Source organism: Aedes albopictus, chromosome 2 (genome assembly GCF_035046485.1).
Source record: "Aedes albopictus strain Foshan chromosome 2, AalbF5, whole genome shotgun sequence".
NCBI lineage: Eukaryota > Metazoa > Arthropoda > Insecta > Diptera > Culicidae > Aedes > Aedes albopictus.
In genome coordinates, this window is record NC_085137.1 from 331232447 (window position 1) to 331248993 (window position 16547).

Sequence of the window (16547 nt, forward strand, 5' to 3'; positions counted from 1 at the left end):
TGTTCCATAAAAATCTAGATTGACTCTTATTGACGTACGGTTGTACTACATCATATCAAATGATTCAATTGTCTCTCGCTCTCCCAAGCAATACTCAAACACTAACACCGGTACAGTGTCGACGACCCTTACCACTAGATACATAATATTATTAGAGTGATATCCAGAATTTTGATGCAACAAACCAGGAAGACAATCCTGACAGTTGTTGTTGTTGTTGTTGTTGTTGGTTCGTCATCCTTACTGCTGTTTACACTTAGATCAACTGTGTGTTGCGCGAACGGGAGAATCCTTTTGTACACAGAGAACCAGCTGAGGAGCCTCTCACCACTACCACTGAGAGAGAAAGAGAGGAAGTAGCGCGAGCTGGAAAATTCGCAAAATATTATCCTTCGAGACGGGTTCGCTGCTCGCACTGATGTTTGTGGCATGTCGTAGTAAGGAAGGCTCGGACGAATGTTCGCTGTATTTTCTCGGTGCGCGATTGGAAAAAAGGAAGTTACATAGGACTTTTTTGTTCTTTTCTGGTGCCGAAACGGGCGGCGGATTAGCGTTCGCGATTCGAGCAAGAAAAGTGTAGTGCAAATTTGCAGTTTCTGTACGGAAGGCTTAGCTCCACGGATTTCTGGTGTTTCTGAGGGGTGGGCTTTCGTTTGGGAAAAAATCGGAAAAGTGCAAAGTGTCGACACGGAAAATGTCTACTACCAGTGAGCAGGTAAAAAGCAGAAAAGCACAGTGCAGTGAGAGAGAAAACAGGGAGTCCAAAGATCGTTTTGGGGTGAAGTGTGCTGAAAAATGAAAATGGAAAAGCTCTCCATATAAAAAAATACTTGGTGCGTTTCATGGTTCTAGTAGTGGCTTGTGCAACAATGTCTCGTAGTGGAAATCGATCGGAAGGCTTTGTATATTGTGCAGCAATAAAAGCAATTATCCTTGAGAAACAGATCTAATCGGTGACGAAATTTGTGAGATGGAAGACTGTGGACTGGCGGGTGGTTGCGCTGGTTGGTGGAATGAGATGAAGTTGGGGGTGGCTATCCTCCCACTGAGAAGTTTATTCGTTCTGCGCCGTTTCCGAGATGCTTGGAATATCTATCCCGTCAATGTTTTTCCCCAGTAGTAACATAACTCATAAATTTTGGCTGCCTAATTGCCTATTCCGCTTGGAATTGTTTCACAATAATATATTGCTATGTATCTATGTTTATTTTTACGAAAGAATAATATTGGTTTTGGACATCATTCTAAACCCAAAGGAAGAAAAGTTTTTTTTACTTCCGCCCTTCTCATGTCCTTCCTATGTTTGTCGCTCTTTCACATTCACAATATGCTTACACAATCTCTGATAAAAAAAAGTCCTGCCCAGGGTGTTCAAAACTTCGGTATTTCTTACCAGCGCCACTGTGAGAAGTTTATCTAACGAGAAGAAATAGGCATTGTGGAAAAACGTTCTTTCAATTCTTCCCTTGAGGTGCCTATTGACCACAGTAAAAAGGTTATAGACTTTTTGTGAACGATTTCGACGGCACTGGTAAGTATGCGGATCCAAATTAAGAGAGCAACAAAAAATAGAGCAAAACATATAAGAACAAAGTTTTCAAGAAGTCGCTCTACAAAAAACGTTTATCAAAAGAAGTAATGCAGTGAAACAATAAAGATGCTCTTCAGTAATAAATGTATGTAAATGTTGGTAAACTCAATCTTTGAAAATCAGAAAAGGACATCACCCTCACCCTCACAGTTTCTATTCATAGGATAGTTTGTATTTCCGAGATAAATACCTTGAAACTCACACAATGTTCAAGCATACTGCCATCATCTTTAGAATTTGCTTAATACTGCCGTGAATCGCAAGTCAGTCCCATCTGCATTTTGGGCAAAAATGAGTTAATGGCCGTTTTCGATCTTTCTTCGGATGATCTTTCAGCTGCATGAATAAAAATATATAGTTTGTTCAGTAAAATTGAAAAACAACACCAAGTCGGATTGTCCCATAATGAAATGTAATCGCAAGTCAGTCCCATTACGAACGAGTGCACCCTCCAGTACAAAACCTAACATTGTTTTAGCCAGTTTTATATTTTTCACTGTTACGTTTTCATGTTTGAAGCAATGTGTGAAAGTTTCATGATGATCGCAGAAGTTTTCAGTTCATGGCGATTTTTTAGAGTTTCACATAGAAATCGAATTTGAAAACTTCAGAGGCCATTTTCTCAATGCCTACTTTTTACATATGGGACTGACTTGCGATTCACGGCAGAATAGGTGGCGCCAATGTGGCTGAAAATATTACACATTGCTGTAGGAATTACTTATAAAATACTTCAGGAATTCATCCAGAGATTCCTCCAGGGTTTCTTCCAGGAATTTGTCCAAGGAGATATAATCCATTTTCTTAAGAAACTCCTCCAGATTTTTTTCCAGGGATTCCTTTAGAGATTCCTCGAGGGATTCTCCAAGGATGTCTTGAAGGATTTCTACAAGGATTCCTTCACGGATTGCTCTAGGACATACTCCAAAGATTCCACCAGGAATTCCTCCAGGGATTCCATCAAGAATTTCTTCAGGGGTTTCTCCAAGGATTCCTCTAGAGATTTATCCTGATAATGCTCCAGAGATTCCTCCACGAATTTCTCCAAGAGTTCTCCTGCGAATTCCTCGCGAAATGCTCTCAAAAATTCTTTCAGAGATTCCTTCAGGATTTCTCCCAAGGATGCTCCAGAGATTCCATCAGGAGTTTCTCCAGGAATTCCTTTGTGAATTCCTCCATGAATTCCTCCTAAAATTGTCCCCGGAACTCCATCCAAGATTCCTCCAAAAGTTCATTCAGGGATTCCTCCAGAAATTCTTTTTGAGAATCCTCCGAAAATTCCGCCAGCAATTTATCCAGACATTCATTCAGGAACTACGCCATCAACTCCTCCAGGTATTCCTGCAGGAATATCTTCAGGGATTGTTTCAAAATTAATTTAGGGTTTCTACCAGGAATTCTTCCCGGGATTCCACCAGTAGATCATCCGGTGATTCATTCCTCCAGAGAATCTTTCACGCATTGCTCTTGAAATTCCTCCAAGGATTTCTCTATGCATTTCTACAGAGATTCCTCCAGGAATTCTTCTGGGGGTTTTCCCACCTCTAGGGATTCCTCCTGGCATCCCACCAGACGTTCCGTCCTGAAATCATCCAGAAATTCTACAAGGAATTCAATCAGATAATGAGGAATTCCTCCAGATTTTTTTTTCTTTAAAAGTTCCTCCAGGGATTCGACCAGAAACTTCTGCAAGGATTTTTTGACAGATTTCTATAGGGATATCTGCACGGATTGCTCTAGAGTATCCTTGAAAGATTCCACCAAGAATTCCTTCAGGGATTCCAAAAAAATTATGGGTTCCTCCAGAGATTCCTATAGAGATTATTCCAGAGATCCCTCCAGGAATTTTCTCAGGAATTCCTTCAGAGATTCCTCCAGGAGTTTTTCAAAGGACTTCTTCAGAAAATCTTCCAAGGATTCCTCCAAGGACTCCTGCTGGCACTGCTCCAGAGATTCCTTTAGGGATTCCTGCAGGAGTTCCTCCAGGAATTCCTCCGTGCATTCCTCCCGAAATTCCCCCAGGAATTCCTTCGAAGATTCCTCCCAAAGTTCTTCCAGGGATTCCTCCAGAAATTCTTTCAGAGAATCCCCCAGGAATTTCGTCAGAAATTCCGCCAGCAATTCCCTCAGCGATTCATTCAAGAATTCCTTTATCAAATCCTCGAGGTATTATTCCGGCAAGAATGTCTTCAGGAATTGATCTTCAGGGTTTCTACCAGGAATTCTTCCAGGGATTCCTCCAGAGAATCTTCCACGCATTCCTTTAGAAATTACTTCTAGGATTTCTCCATAAATTTCTCCCGAAATTCCACCAGAAGCCCTACAGAGATTCCTCCAGGAATTCCTCTGTGATTTCTTCCAGGAATTACCCAGAAATTCTTGCAAAGGTTTTGTGGTAGAGTCTCGATGAATATTCGTACACACTTCGCGCGCACCTGATTGATCTCGTCCTGTCCATGCGCAACAACATCACTTTAGTCTCTTTGCTACCATGCACGCGTACAGTTCATAGTCCTCCGCAGCGCGTGTGTGTGATATTAATCTTGATCTTATTAGGTCGTCACCACAGGTTTCGTCCTGAATTCGTCCAGAGATTCTACCAGGAATTCATTTAGAGAATTCTTCAGGAATTCCTCCAGAGTTTTATTTCCAGACGTTCCTCCAGAGATTCCACCAGGAACTTCCCCAAGGATATCTCGAAGAATTTATATACGTCTTCATGGATTGCTCTACCCAACTAACAATTGCAAGTCACAAACAAGCAAACTTGCTGAATTGTTGCTTAATAATGGTAACGATAGCTGATCTAAAATTATGCTCTACACATTACTGTTTGAATGATTTTTCAATTGAGAAAATAGTCAATGTTCGACTTTCCTCATCGGTATCAACAATGATAAATTAAAACACTTTTCAAAAGTTCAACAAGAAATTTATTCGACAAGCATTGATTCCTTAACAAAAAATTTAACAAAACATTTGTCTGCATCTTATTAAGCTGATGTATCGATAAGCATATGCTCCTGAACAATGTGCTTTTCACTTGTCAAATAAACGCCTTCAGCCCGTCATAGTTTGACTCGGAACTTTGTTCGGATTATGGGATAAATCATGGCTAAAACTATTTAGACAACCAAGTTATTAAAGAACAAAAATTTTAAACGAATCACATAAAATAAAACAGAATAGAATTATGTAATTTAACATTGTGTGGCAAGAGACGTAATCATTGTAAAAGTCAGGCATTTATTTATTATTATTAGTCTGTAACAAGATATCTTGTACCTTGATTATTATATTTTTTATCTTCCGCAGCAGTTCGATTGTACGAGACGCTTGAATCGATGCATTTGACATTGCAGTGCTGTCGTGTTCACTTAATATTGTTCCCACAGTCACCTAGATAACCAAACAGCATTCAGAAATCGACACATTTCAAGTATCCTTAAACATCCTTATGTACTATTTATTGAACAAAATATCAAGATTCCATGACTAAAGCATAAATAAAAAAAAATGCTTAACGGATCTTCGACTGAGCATGAGTAGATCAGAGAAGTTGTTATAGAAATGCGCGAAGACTGAAACCAAAGGTTCCAATTGAACCGTCAAACGCGGTCCCAATCGAGCAAACTCAAGGAAATAGAAAAACATGGGATCAAAGCGCAACATGAAAGCATATGAAAGTATGTTAGTGCAAAGCATGACGTCACTTGTTTGCTTGACATCTTATGGACAGATCAAACTAACACGCACGCGAAAACATAATTTTGTTCAACGCAAAAATTGATTGTTGTTGGACGTGATGTAAATAACACTGAGGCAAAAATACTTAGGAATTTAATAAGTCGTAATTTATGATCGGACGATTTCCATGTTCCATTACTCGCTTATTGATTTCATAGTTGTCGCGAACACGTTCCATATCTACAACTTAAGATTCACATAAGCGACATGGTTGTGAATAAGCCATAATTAAAATCTATGAAAATCTTTACATTGAGGGTATGGATTCCAGCGTCTTAGACAAACAAGCATTACTCACAGATCAGTTTTCGGAGCTGTCGGATACTCAAAATCAAATTGATTTTATTGAGATGCCCATGAATTCTCCCAAATCAACAACAATGATGGAATTATACGTAAGTAAAATGATCGATTCCTCTTAATTGATCTAGCGTTAATCGTAAAAGTAACAAGAAGCAAGTTTGTGACATTGTATGGTGAAAACAAATAATGCAAACTTACAAAGCACAGTCGAATGCACTCCTTGTCACTTTATTCCATGTAGTCGATGAAGAGAAATCAAACATTTTACTTACGCGGTGATTCAAGACACATGACATGAATTGGAGCAGAATTATTTCATCAAAAAATCCTCAATATATGAATACGAATATCATTTTGCTTAAGACATGACATTCATAATTACTAATATTGATTTTTATAAGTTTCAGTAGTTGATTTCAATAAGAGCAAACATACGATAGTTATAGTTTTGATTCAATGATATCTCTAAGCAAAACTTATGATTTTGATAAGTGACTGGATATAAAATATTCTCTCTTTTAATCATAAGTGAAGTTTGTGGCTTTCAACAATAATCGTAGTGTCACCAAATCTTAAGGGGATCTTATGCTCTTCCTAAGTTTTTTTGCCTCAGTGAAACATAACCAAAATCCTCTTTGCGCTTCTCTATAACAAATTCTCTAGAGTAGATTACCTGAACAGATGCTGTGAATGCACCATGTCCAAGACCATACCGCAACACATATTTATAAATATCGATATTATTAAAAATAAAAACATATTCATATCGCAATTAGTTCGTCTGGAAACAGTATCTTCAATAAGGATCAACACTTTTTGGCCGCATTCGATACAAGCTTTCTCACCGTGCGATAAAAATACTGACAGCGAAATCAGAATGGAAAACACGTGTTTTGAGCTGAACAGCTGTTGAAGTATAAGGGGCTGTCCATAAACCACGTGGTCATAAGGGTGGGGGGGGGGGGTTCGGCCAATGACCATTTTGTATGGACGATAAAAAAAAATTTGTATGGACTCATGACCACGCGGGGGGGGGGGGGGGGGTTGAGAAGTCCCAAAAAAATGACCACGTGGTTTATGGACAGCCCCTAAGGCGTTGTTCAGTTGATTACCACGTGCTGTGCTAATTCACTACTGCTGAACACAAATTCAGGAGTGATCATTATTGAAGAGAATTATCAGACCAAAGAGGCACAAAACAAGCAACAAAGAAGGCGCAGCGATTACTCTTTATCCCATCGGAAGCTGAATTTGTTGCGTACTTTTCAACTCGTGAATAATCAATCATTACCAACCCAAATCGAAACTTTTTGATGATACATCTCCAGCAGCGTTGCTTCGTTTACCGACTCGAAGTTACCGCTCAAAAATCACAATGCAAGGCTTAAAAATCTCAAAACTCTCGCTGCATGATCTTTATCCCATTTTTTTCAAGTTGGGACAAACCTATGTCGCATTGGGTAGAATGTCGCAACAAATTCAGGTTGCGACATTGTCGTTATTGTTGCGCGATGGTTGAATTTTGATTCACTGTTATTGAGTCATGGGAAGATTATGTTTTGCTTTGGGTGCTGCATCTCACCATCTCTAGGATGGCGCAGATAGGAAGGCATGCGGCTGGCAATCGACAGGTCTCGAGTTCTAATCCGGATTTAGGTAATTTTATATGTAATTCTTATTTCATAATAGATGTTCTCAATATGAGAGCAAATAATTACTCTCGTGAGAGTTCAACATTTGAGCATTTTTCTTGGGGTTGAAACTGTGATCTGATCCAGTTCCAACCCAGGTTGGAACTGGATAATAAAGAAAAACGGCATTATTTTCAGTCATTTTTGCCAAAGGTTGATAACAACTTTCTTGTACATTTGTAAAACGCTTTGAACAACATAAAATTAAATTGGTGCACAACATGATGCTTTATAACTTCTCCAAATTTGTGTGAACAAAACCCGAACATATGTTGTACGTGAAAATAATTCAAATGTTATTCAACATTATGCTGAATTAATTCGTCGTAATGGTGCCTGTTAAATGAGTGATTGTTAGTTGGGTAGGACACTGTCTAAAAATTGCACCATGAATTCCTCCAGGAATATCTTCAGAGGTTTCTCCAAGGATTCCTCAAGAGATTGTTTCAGAGATTGCTTCAGAGATTCCTCCAGGAATTCCACTAGGAATTCTTCCATCAACTCCTCAAGGGATACCTCCAGCACTGTCTTCAGGGATTCCTTCAGGGATTATTCTAAAAATTTCTCCAGGTTATTCAACAGAAACTTCCTCAGATTCCTGCAAAGATTCCACCAGAGACAAGCCCGTGAACAAGGGAGGGATTTTGGAAGTTGAACCCCTCCCTTTGCCGATGTTCCATACACTAGGCACCCCACCGCCCTTTGTCATAATTAGGGAAAACCCCTCCCTTGTCGTCTTTTCTGTGCACGGGCCTGACCAGAGATTCATCCAGGAATTCCTCTAGAAATTCTTCCTATATTTCTCCATGAATGTCTCCCGTTATTCCACCAGAAGTCCCTTCAGAGAATTCTCCAGGATTTACTCTAGGTGATCTTCCAGGGATTCCTCCAGGAACAGCTCCAGAGACTCCTGCTGAAATTCCTTCACAGGTTCCGTCCTGAATTGCAACACTAGAAAGATTCCGTTTGGATTTTCTCCAGAGATTCCCGGGCAGAAAAGAATATCAAGTGAATAATATGTCAAGATAGTTATCTTAAATACTATCATGCCTTCATATGCCCTTCATTAGGTGGTAATAAGAGACAAAACAACAAAACCGAATACCCTAATTGTGTATGAATGACACCTAGAAAATAACAAATCTTGGTATTTCAATAATGAATCCTGTTGTGTACGTTTGCAAACCGCTAGCTGTTAGTTGGACTGGCAACCCTGAATCAAAAATGTAATATGACTGAAGAAGTAGATTGTTTTGGAGAGCTTCGGCAGTGGTTAACAGTGTTAAGTTAAGCAAGACGGTTAGGAGAATTGTCTACTCGAAAATGGGAACCGATACTGCACTACCAACTTATGCACATATTTGGATTTAATAATAAATTTACAGCAAGCTGCATGAAATAAAAGCTGCTGTCGATAGGTAGTTAAGTTCCGGAGATGACAATACCCAAACAAATGCAAATTTAAAACTTTAAGTGCTGTGTTCGTTATCCAGATGGTAATGTAATAACAAGTGCTGTTATTAAATTGTTTATTTTTTCGATAGTTCCAAGTTTTGTAAAAGCAAAACTTGTTCTCCTGTTATTTTCATTGTTAAATTTAAAAAAAAAGCCACATGAATACCAAGCTCCAATTGTTATTGTGATGTTCTCGTAATATTTTGTCAAATAACATAGCAATATCAATTTCAGGTCTAAGAGTATAGTATGCTCTTTGCATGGTATTTGTAAGGTATTCTCTTTTGCCTCGAGTTCCTTTAAGAATTCCTTCCGAGATCTCATAACGAGTTCTCCACGGATTACTTCAAGGATAGCTTCTGAGATTTCTTCGGAAATTTCTTCTGACATTCTTTCAAAAATTCTTCCAGGGACTCAACTAATTCGAGTAAATACCTTCCGACTTTTCTTACCAATGGTAACCATGACTAAGCTGATTTTTTTCAAAAAGTTGAGCAAAGCCTATGGGCAAAAGGTATTTTGCCAAACACACCAAATCTCCAAGTAATCAGGGTCTTAAGATATACAGTTTAGAAATTTCGTCAATATTGCGTATGTTTGCCTGTTAATTTTGTAATTTCAAAGATGAACAAACGCAACACTAACGAAATTTTCATGACATCTCGACTTCAGTTAATATCTTCGACGAAGTTGTTTGGCTGGTCAAGGATTCACTGATGTTGAGACGTTTGATTCCATATTCCACCACAAGGTGGCGCAAGACTGCATTTTTTATATTTTATTTATCTCATGATTCTGATGACTTTGAATGATGGTGTTTTCAAAAAAGTTGTTTTGTTGGTCAAGGAAGATGATTTTAATAACTGATTTGTAAAAGGTTCTGCCACTAAGCGGCACTTGTAGCACTTTTACAAAAGCATGCAAATTGTATCTATCTTTAAGAAGATATTCAGCAAACTGGGAACTTAACAAGAAGTGTACACAGATTTTCCAAATTTTGATTTCTCAGCTATTTGATTATAATTGATCCGAAGATGAGTGTGCATGGTCAACACTTAACGATGTTAGAGCGCTTCTATCATCCTGTTCCTGAGTGCTCATTTATTGTAATCATTGAACAAATCTTTGAAACGCTTCATCCACCAGACTGCCATCATTGCATTTTTTTTTCTGTTTGTCATCATTTTTTTCTGTTTTTTCTGTTTTTCATCATTTTTTTCTTGTTGGTCACTGCATGCATTGGGCATTGACGAGGTCTAGTGCCGTGCGCTATTGACAGTTGCATAAAACCGCCGCATATCGTTTCTATCCATGTTTCTCTCCTGCTATTGGCACTCTGTACTGCTCCGAGTTGTTCTGGGTACCGGCCACTAGCACTCGACTTCCGGCGACATTCTTTTCGTTCGTCCCTTGTTGGCACTCCTCGTCAAACCAATCACATCACTGGCATCGCTGAGCGGTGCCTATCACCTGTTGTGCTGTTGTTGCCACTTGTGTTTCATGGATAAACTTCTATAAAATGTTAGCATCGCCAGATCCATTTATCTCTCTAATCCTCTTGTCTATAGCTTCTAAAGGTACTCGTTATTACGTTGATCAATTTCAATAAAAAAAAACTTACATTTTTCATTTAATTTTGATATCAGTCTATTTATATTGAAGTGTAATAAATTTGTTTTCCTTGTTTTTTCATGTTTGAACCACTTTTTGTTACATAAGGACTGTATCGGAAATTAACTATAAACGTTCACAATTGCCTGAAAAATAGTCTGTTCAACATAAACATAACTTTATTTTTGGAGATACTATATAAATCTCTTAAGTAAAGAATGGCAGTTCTGATTTTTGAAAAATAATCATTTAACTTGGACTTTCATCTCAAAGATTGCACATATGTTTTTAAAATTTTGGACACCTCCTAAAAATTTAATATTGCGAAAACGGTGGGAAAATATTCATTTTTTTCCTCTTATTTTTGCGCAAATTTATTCTTTTTCAGAATGCTCATGATAAAGGAAAATTATTTTTATCAAGAAAAATTCCCTCCGCAGTTTAGGGCAATTCTTAAAAAAGAAAAATAGGCCATTTTTCGAGGAACTCTTTTTTTATGCGTCTTCAAAGAACGATTACGCAAATAAAAAATATATTAAGTTGTAAATTTGCATTTTTTTTCGATTGGGTTTGTATTTAAATCTATAGAAGAGGTAGTTTTACCAGAGAACGGAATTGTATAACCTCTGAAGATATTTAAAACAGAGCGTCAAAGTTCGACCAAAAAGTAGGTGTTTTTTTGGGATAGATCATATTCTTGATGTTGGAGGTTTTTCTATCCAAAATAAGTATTTTTAAAGCCGGTATTGAGTGATATGTTATGTGTACATAACTACTATTAATAATAATTATTTTCCAGATTTTTCCCCGTACAATTTTTTTCGCTACAAATTATTGAAACGTTAAAAAATAAATAAAAAAAAACCCAGATTAATCCACCTAGTGGTGATAGTGCCTTTCTCGTCGAATATGTACTCATAAACTTTTCTTCGACGTTAGCCAAAATGTTCCTGAATCCTAAAAACACTTTACACTAGTAACAATGTTAACAAAGCCATCATCGATTTTCGAAACTTATTAATGATACATATTCCGATGTTATGTTCAACAACAAAACAGAGCAGAAAAAGATCAGACCTCTCAGTTGACTGCTTGACCACCTTAACCCTAGTCGTGTATTGGGGTCATTGTGACCCCACTACGGCAGCGAGGTGAGCGTCAGCTAATGCTTGAAGAAGGTTAACTTTATTCACAATCACAGATCACTTTGTGATCTTCGCCAATGTTTATTTCAGCACACTTTAGGCTATATTTTATTATCATTGGTAACACGATTCATGTAAAATTTGATCTTCCTACGACGAAAATGCAGTAAATTTTCCATTCAAATTTCAATCGCAATGAGAAGAGTGAGGGCTCAACCAGCCGCACCCAAATTGTGAGCAGTAATTTTAGAAGCATAAGGAGATTGGAGATTGAAAAACTGTATAAGGTTGACGCGATTAAATAATATTTTTATATAAAACGTTGATACATCCTACTATACATTTACACCGCAGCACTCAGAAAAAACAACATATTAAATTTAAAAGTTCTGCTCTTAGAATGTGACCAGTTGCTTTTGCACTTGATAAACATGTGCAGCGCTATCGAATCTTTGTCGATTCAATCATGATAAAATTTATGTGCTTCGCTTTTGAATTTTAATCGTTCAGCGCATGGTTTTCATTACGATGATTAATAAACCCATTTCCACGTGAGATTCGCTTCAAAATAGAAATAAAAGCAAAATTTTAATTATTCGACTGAGCTGGTTTTATTTGTTGAACAAATCACTTGATACTGAAACTATTGTTGACGAAGAGGATGAATTGCCCCGTCGTGGGCTCCAAGGTGGGCTCCGGTCGTTCCTTCAATGTTTGGGAAAATCTCCAATTGGCCGGATGGTTGTGTTGGCATGACGGAACTATGGGACTGTGTCCACTGTCTCCTGATGATGACGGATAAGCTGAACGACTGTGATCCGGTCTCCGCAACAGTCGCATTTCATTCGGATGCTCCAACATCACCACTAGGTTCTACTTGCGTGGCGGTTCTGCATGCAGCGATCGATTTCAATTCTGCAAAAGAAACTATTGATCTATGAGAACATAACATTATAATGATAATGAATAATGAATAAATTATGCATTTACCTCTTCCAATATTCCAGCCGAATTCTCAACAACTCGTTTTCGGGCAAAACATTCGCGCGCCATTATGGTTTCTTATGTTTTTCCTAACTTTTAGATTTTATGTGCGCAAGGTAAGATGTTATGCTGCTACACTTGGAATAAATTTCAGTTATAATAAATATCAAATGTCGTACTTATAGATTTTATTACTTGCACAACGGGCGATTATCTCTCTCGCCAGCAATCTATGAGGTTAGTGCACATAGAATCTATCAGTCGATTAATTTGAGTGAGGAATCTGAAATGGTGTGGTTTTAAGAGATCGCTTTGGTCACGATTTCGTTCTCTCGCATATATGAAGACTTTGATCATTTCTTCATTTATAATCTTACCCAACGTTTACATGCTATTAAAAAAGCCACAATTTGATTTATCGCTTTGACATTTATTTTGTTAACCTTTATAATTCCGCTATTTGATGTGCAGCTTGCATGGGTTTGGTTAAATTTTACGTTTGACTTCTTCCGGCGGGACACCTGGAACTGATTCCGGTTGTCTCAAATATGGTCTTAGACTATGTTTTTGTCAACTGTTCATCACGTGACCTGAAAAGCCGGAAATTGATGTGATTGGAGGCTATTTTCTTGCTAACCGTTCGGCAAATTTTTGAAAATGCCGCGATTTTATGTATCGGTTTGGGTTTGGTTCACTTCTATCAAATCACACCCGCAACCGGTTCCAAACTACTGTGGCCTGAGACTATTTTCTTGTTGACTGTTCATCAGATTATCAAAAACGCCGCTATGGTTTAGTTCCTTTCTATATTTTACCACTTCCGACGCGTTACTCGTCTTGTCACCAGTTCTGGAACACTACCGGTTCTCCCAAATATGGTCTGAGATTATTTGTTGGTTAACCGTTTATCTTGTTACTGAATAAGTCATCGATATGTCGCATGTATTGGTTCTCTTTACATTTTTTGATCATTTCTGGTGGGACACCCGTAATCAATTCCGTAACACACTGATAGGGCTTGCGTCTATTTTCTTGCAATTGTTCATCATGTTACCTAAAAAGCTGTGATTTGAGGTATCGCATGCATGGATGTCACTTCCGGCCTGGAACCGGTTGCGAAACACTACCGATAGTCTCTTAAATGGTCTGAGCCTATTTGCTTGCTAAAGTTTATTAGGTTATCAAAAAAGCCATGGGTTAGGTTTAATTTTATATTTAGCCGCTTTCGGAGGGAACTAGTTTCGCCACTACTGACAGTCCATAATGTGGTCTTAGCCTACTTCCTCAATAACCGGTCATCAAGTTGTCGAAAAAGCCGTGATTTGATTTGCCGCATGCAATAGTTTTGTCAACTTTTATATACGGCCACTTCCGGCGGAACACCCGGAACCGGTTCTGAAATACTACCGGTTCATATAAGGTCTGAGGCTGTTTTCTTGCTAACTGCTCATCAGGTTATCGAAAATGCCGTAGTTTGATGTACCGCATGCATGGGTTTGGATCACTTTTATATATGACCACTTCCAGCGGGACATCCGGAACCGGTTCCGATACACTGCCGGTTCAGATATGGTCAGAGTCTTTTTTATGCCAACCTTTCATTGGGTTATCAAAAAGTCGCGCTTTGATATATCGCATGCATGGATTTGATTCACTTTTATATTTGGCCACTTCCTGCGGGACTCCCGGAACCGGTTCCGGAACACAACCGGTTCATATATGGTCTGAGACTGTTTTCTTGCTGACTGTTCATCAGGTTATCCAAAATGCCGCAATTTGATGTGTCACATGCATGGATTTGGTTCACTTTTATATTTGGCCACTTCCGGCGGGACTCCCGGAACCGGTTCCGGAACACTACCGGTTCAGATATGGTCTGAGACTGTTTTCTTGCTGACTGTTCATCAGGTTATCCAAAATGCCGCAATTTGATGTATCGCATGCATGGATTTGGTTCACTTCATATTTGGCCACTTCCGGTGGGACTCCAGGAATCGGTTCCGGAACACTACTGGTTCAGATATGGTCTGAGACTGTTTTCTTGCTGACTGTCCATCAGGTTATCCAAAATGCCGCAGTTTGATGTGTCGCATGTATGTTTTTGTTACATTTTTATGTATGGCCCCTTCCAAGGGTACTGGTCCGGAACACGTAAATGGCCATAACTCCGGAACGGCTGGACCGATCCGAACCATTTTCAATAGGAAACAATGGGACCAGATTCCGAGTCGAATGAACCGTCGGTCATTAAAATCGGTTGAGGTTTACTGCCAAAAAGTGATGTGAGTTTATTTGTACACACACATACACACACACACATAGACACACACACACACACACACACATACACACACAGAGACATCACCTCAATTCGTCGAGCTGAGTTGATTGGTATATGTGACTTGACCCTCCGAGCTTTCTATCAAAAAGTCGTTTTTGGAGTGAACATATAGCCTTTCCAGTACACTTAGTGTACGAGAAAGGCAAAAAGCAGTTTGTCCAAATTGTTATTTTGTGTGGTATACTCATAGAACCATATTTTCAATAATACTAAACATTTTCCATATTTCTTCAAGCTGTTCTAAACTTAACTATATTGTGGAGATTTTATAGAAGAACCGGAATAAAAAGCAACCGTGCTTCGAGATAGAGCATTTTGAATGTTTATAGGTAATTTCCGATACAGTCCTTATTACCGAATATTTTGATCGTTATATAACGTCATGAAAATACATGAGTTTGGTAGTTTTCGGACTCGATACATTAATCGTTTGCTTTGAAATCGAATAAAAGCGGCACTTGATTCTTGACGCTCCGATGTCACTTCCGAGAACCAATTATACACCTTAATTGCCATCCTTTCCGAGCGAAGTTAATCATAGTTTAAACTTATTTCACGGCCCAAGAGAGTTCCGTAATCAATCAACACGCTTTGTTGCACATCCCCTCCACGCTATTGCTGCATTAGCAAAGAAGGTATACAATGTAGCTCCGTAGCTATATCACCGGCTTCCCATATTTTAAGCTTCAACCCATCTCGGTTTCGCACCGTGACTGAAACAGCTGATAAAATACACATCACCGACGAGGTTGCGCTGCTCCACACAACTGTAATCATGTCAACGTCTTTTAAACGTTATTTATTATAGTTTAATCTTTGCTTTCCCCGCGTAAGACATACTCCTGTGGCTGTGGCTAAAGGGGAAAGTGGTTCCAAAAGTTCTAAAGATAATTTTGATTGATGAAGTAACAACAACCATGCGTCTCCATGAGCCCATCATCAAGGTAACGCATGGCCGCGGACGTTATAGCAATTCAGCTACAATATTAGGAAGTTCCAAAGAATAACCTATACGGGCTTACTAAATTGGCGCATTTTGAACCACTTTCCTCCAGTCGTTGTTGAATGGTTCACTTGCAATCGCTCAGCAGAGAAACATTCGCTCGCTTCCGACGAGGCACTGCGATGGAATATTCCGTCCTGGTTCTCGCGTTGCGCTGGTGTACGTTGTTGGCAATACCACCGTAACCGGAATAACAATAAGTGGTATCGCGTACCACTTCCGCAATAGAAGAGTTATGTTTGCGTATAAAATATGTAGCATCAAAGAACGCATAGTCGGGGTCTGGCTATACAGGCATCCCAGGCAATACAAGAAGGAAGCTGGATCTAGACGCTTTCGTACAGTATGTAACGGAGATATGTATGAGTGAGTGTGCTTAGGAAGAAAACTTTGCTGCGTAAATGTATTGATGGAAGTATTTTCCGGCTGTTCGGGCTCTAAAGAAGTTGATCATCAATATTAATTTCTATTCCCGATCAGCCTAGATAGCCGTGTAGTGGCGGTAGCAGTTACCTCAACTGGCTAAGAATATCACTACGGATTGCCTAATCCGGTGGTAAAAGTCCACCAAACAAGCGACCCCTAATTCATGGTGTTAAGCGTACCGTGCCTAGGAATGAATGGTTAGGGGGGTCTAATAAAAACTTAACCGTGAACGGAGCCTGTGGAGTACCAG

The 16547-nt window shown here is 38.9% G+C and overlaps 1 protein-coding gene across 2 annotated transcripts in view; it reads left to right on the forward strand.

Moving 5' to 3' along the window:
- Positions 1 to 241: 241 nt before the first annotated feature.
- The window catches only part of LOC109426354 (tight junction-associated protein 1), a 99298-nt gene continuing 82992 nt past the window's right edge, over positions 242 to 16547 (forward strand). Inside the window, exon 1 of one of the 2 annotated variants that reach the window (XM_062852527.1) lies at positions 242 to 715. In XM_062852527.1, the coding sequence (XP_062708511.1) occupies positions 695 to 715 (21 nt within the window). In that variant the 5' untranslated portion in view covers positions 242 to 694. The remainder of the gene's footprint in view (positions 716 to 16547) is intronic. The other variant, XM_062852528.1, reaches the window with a different exon arrangement.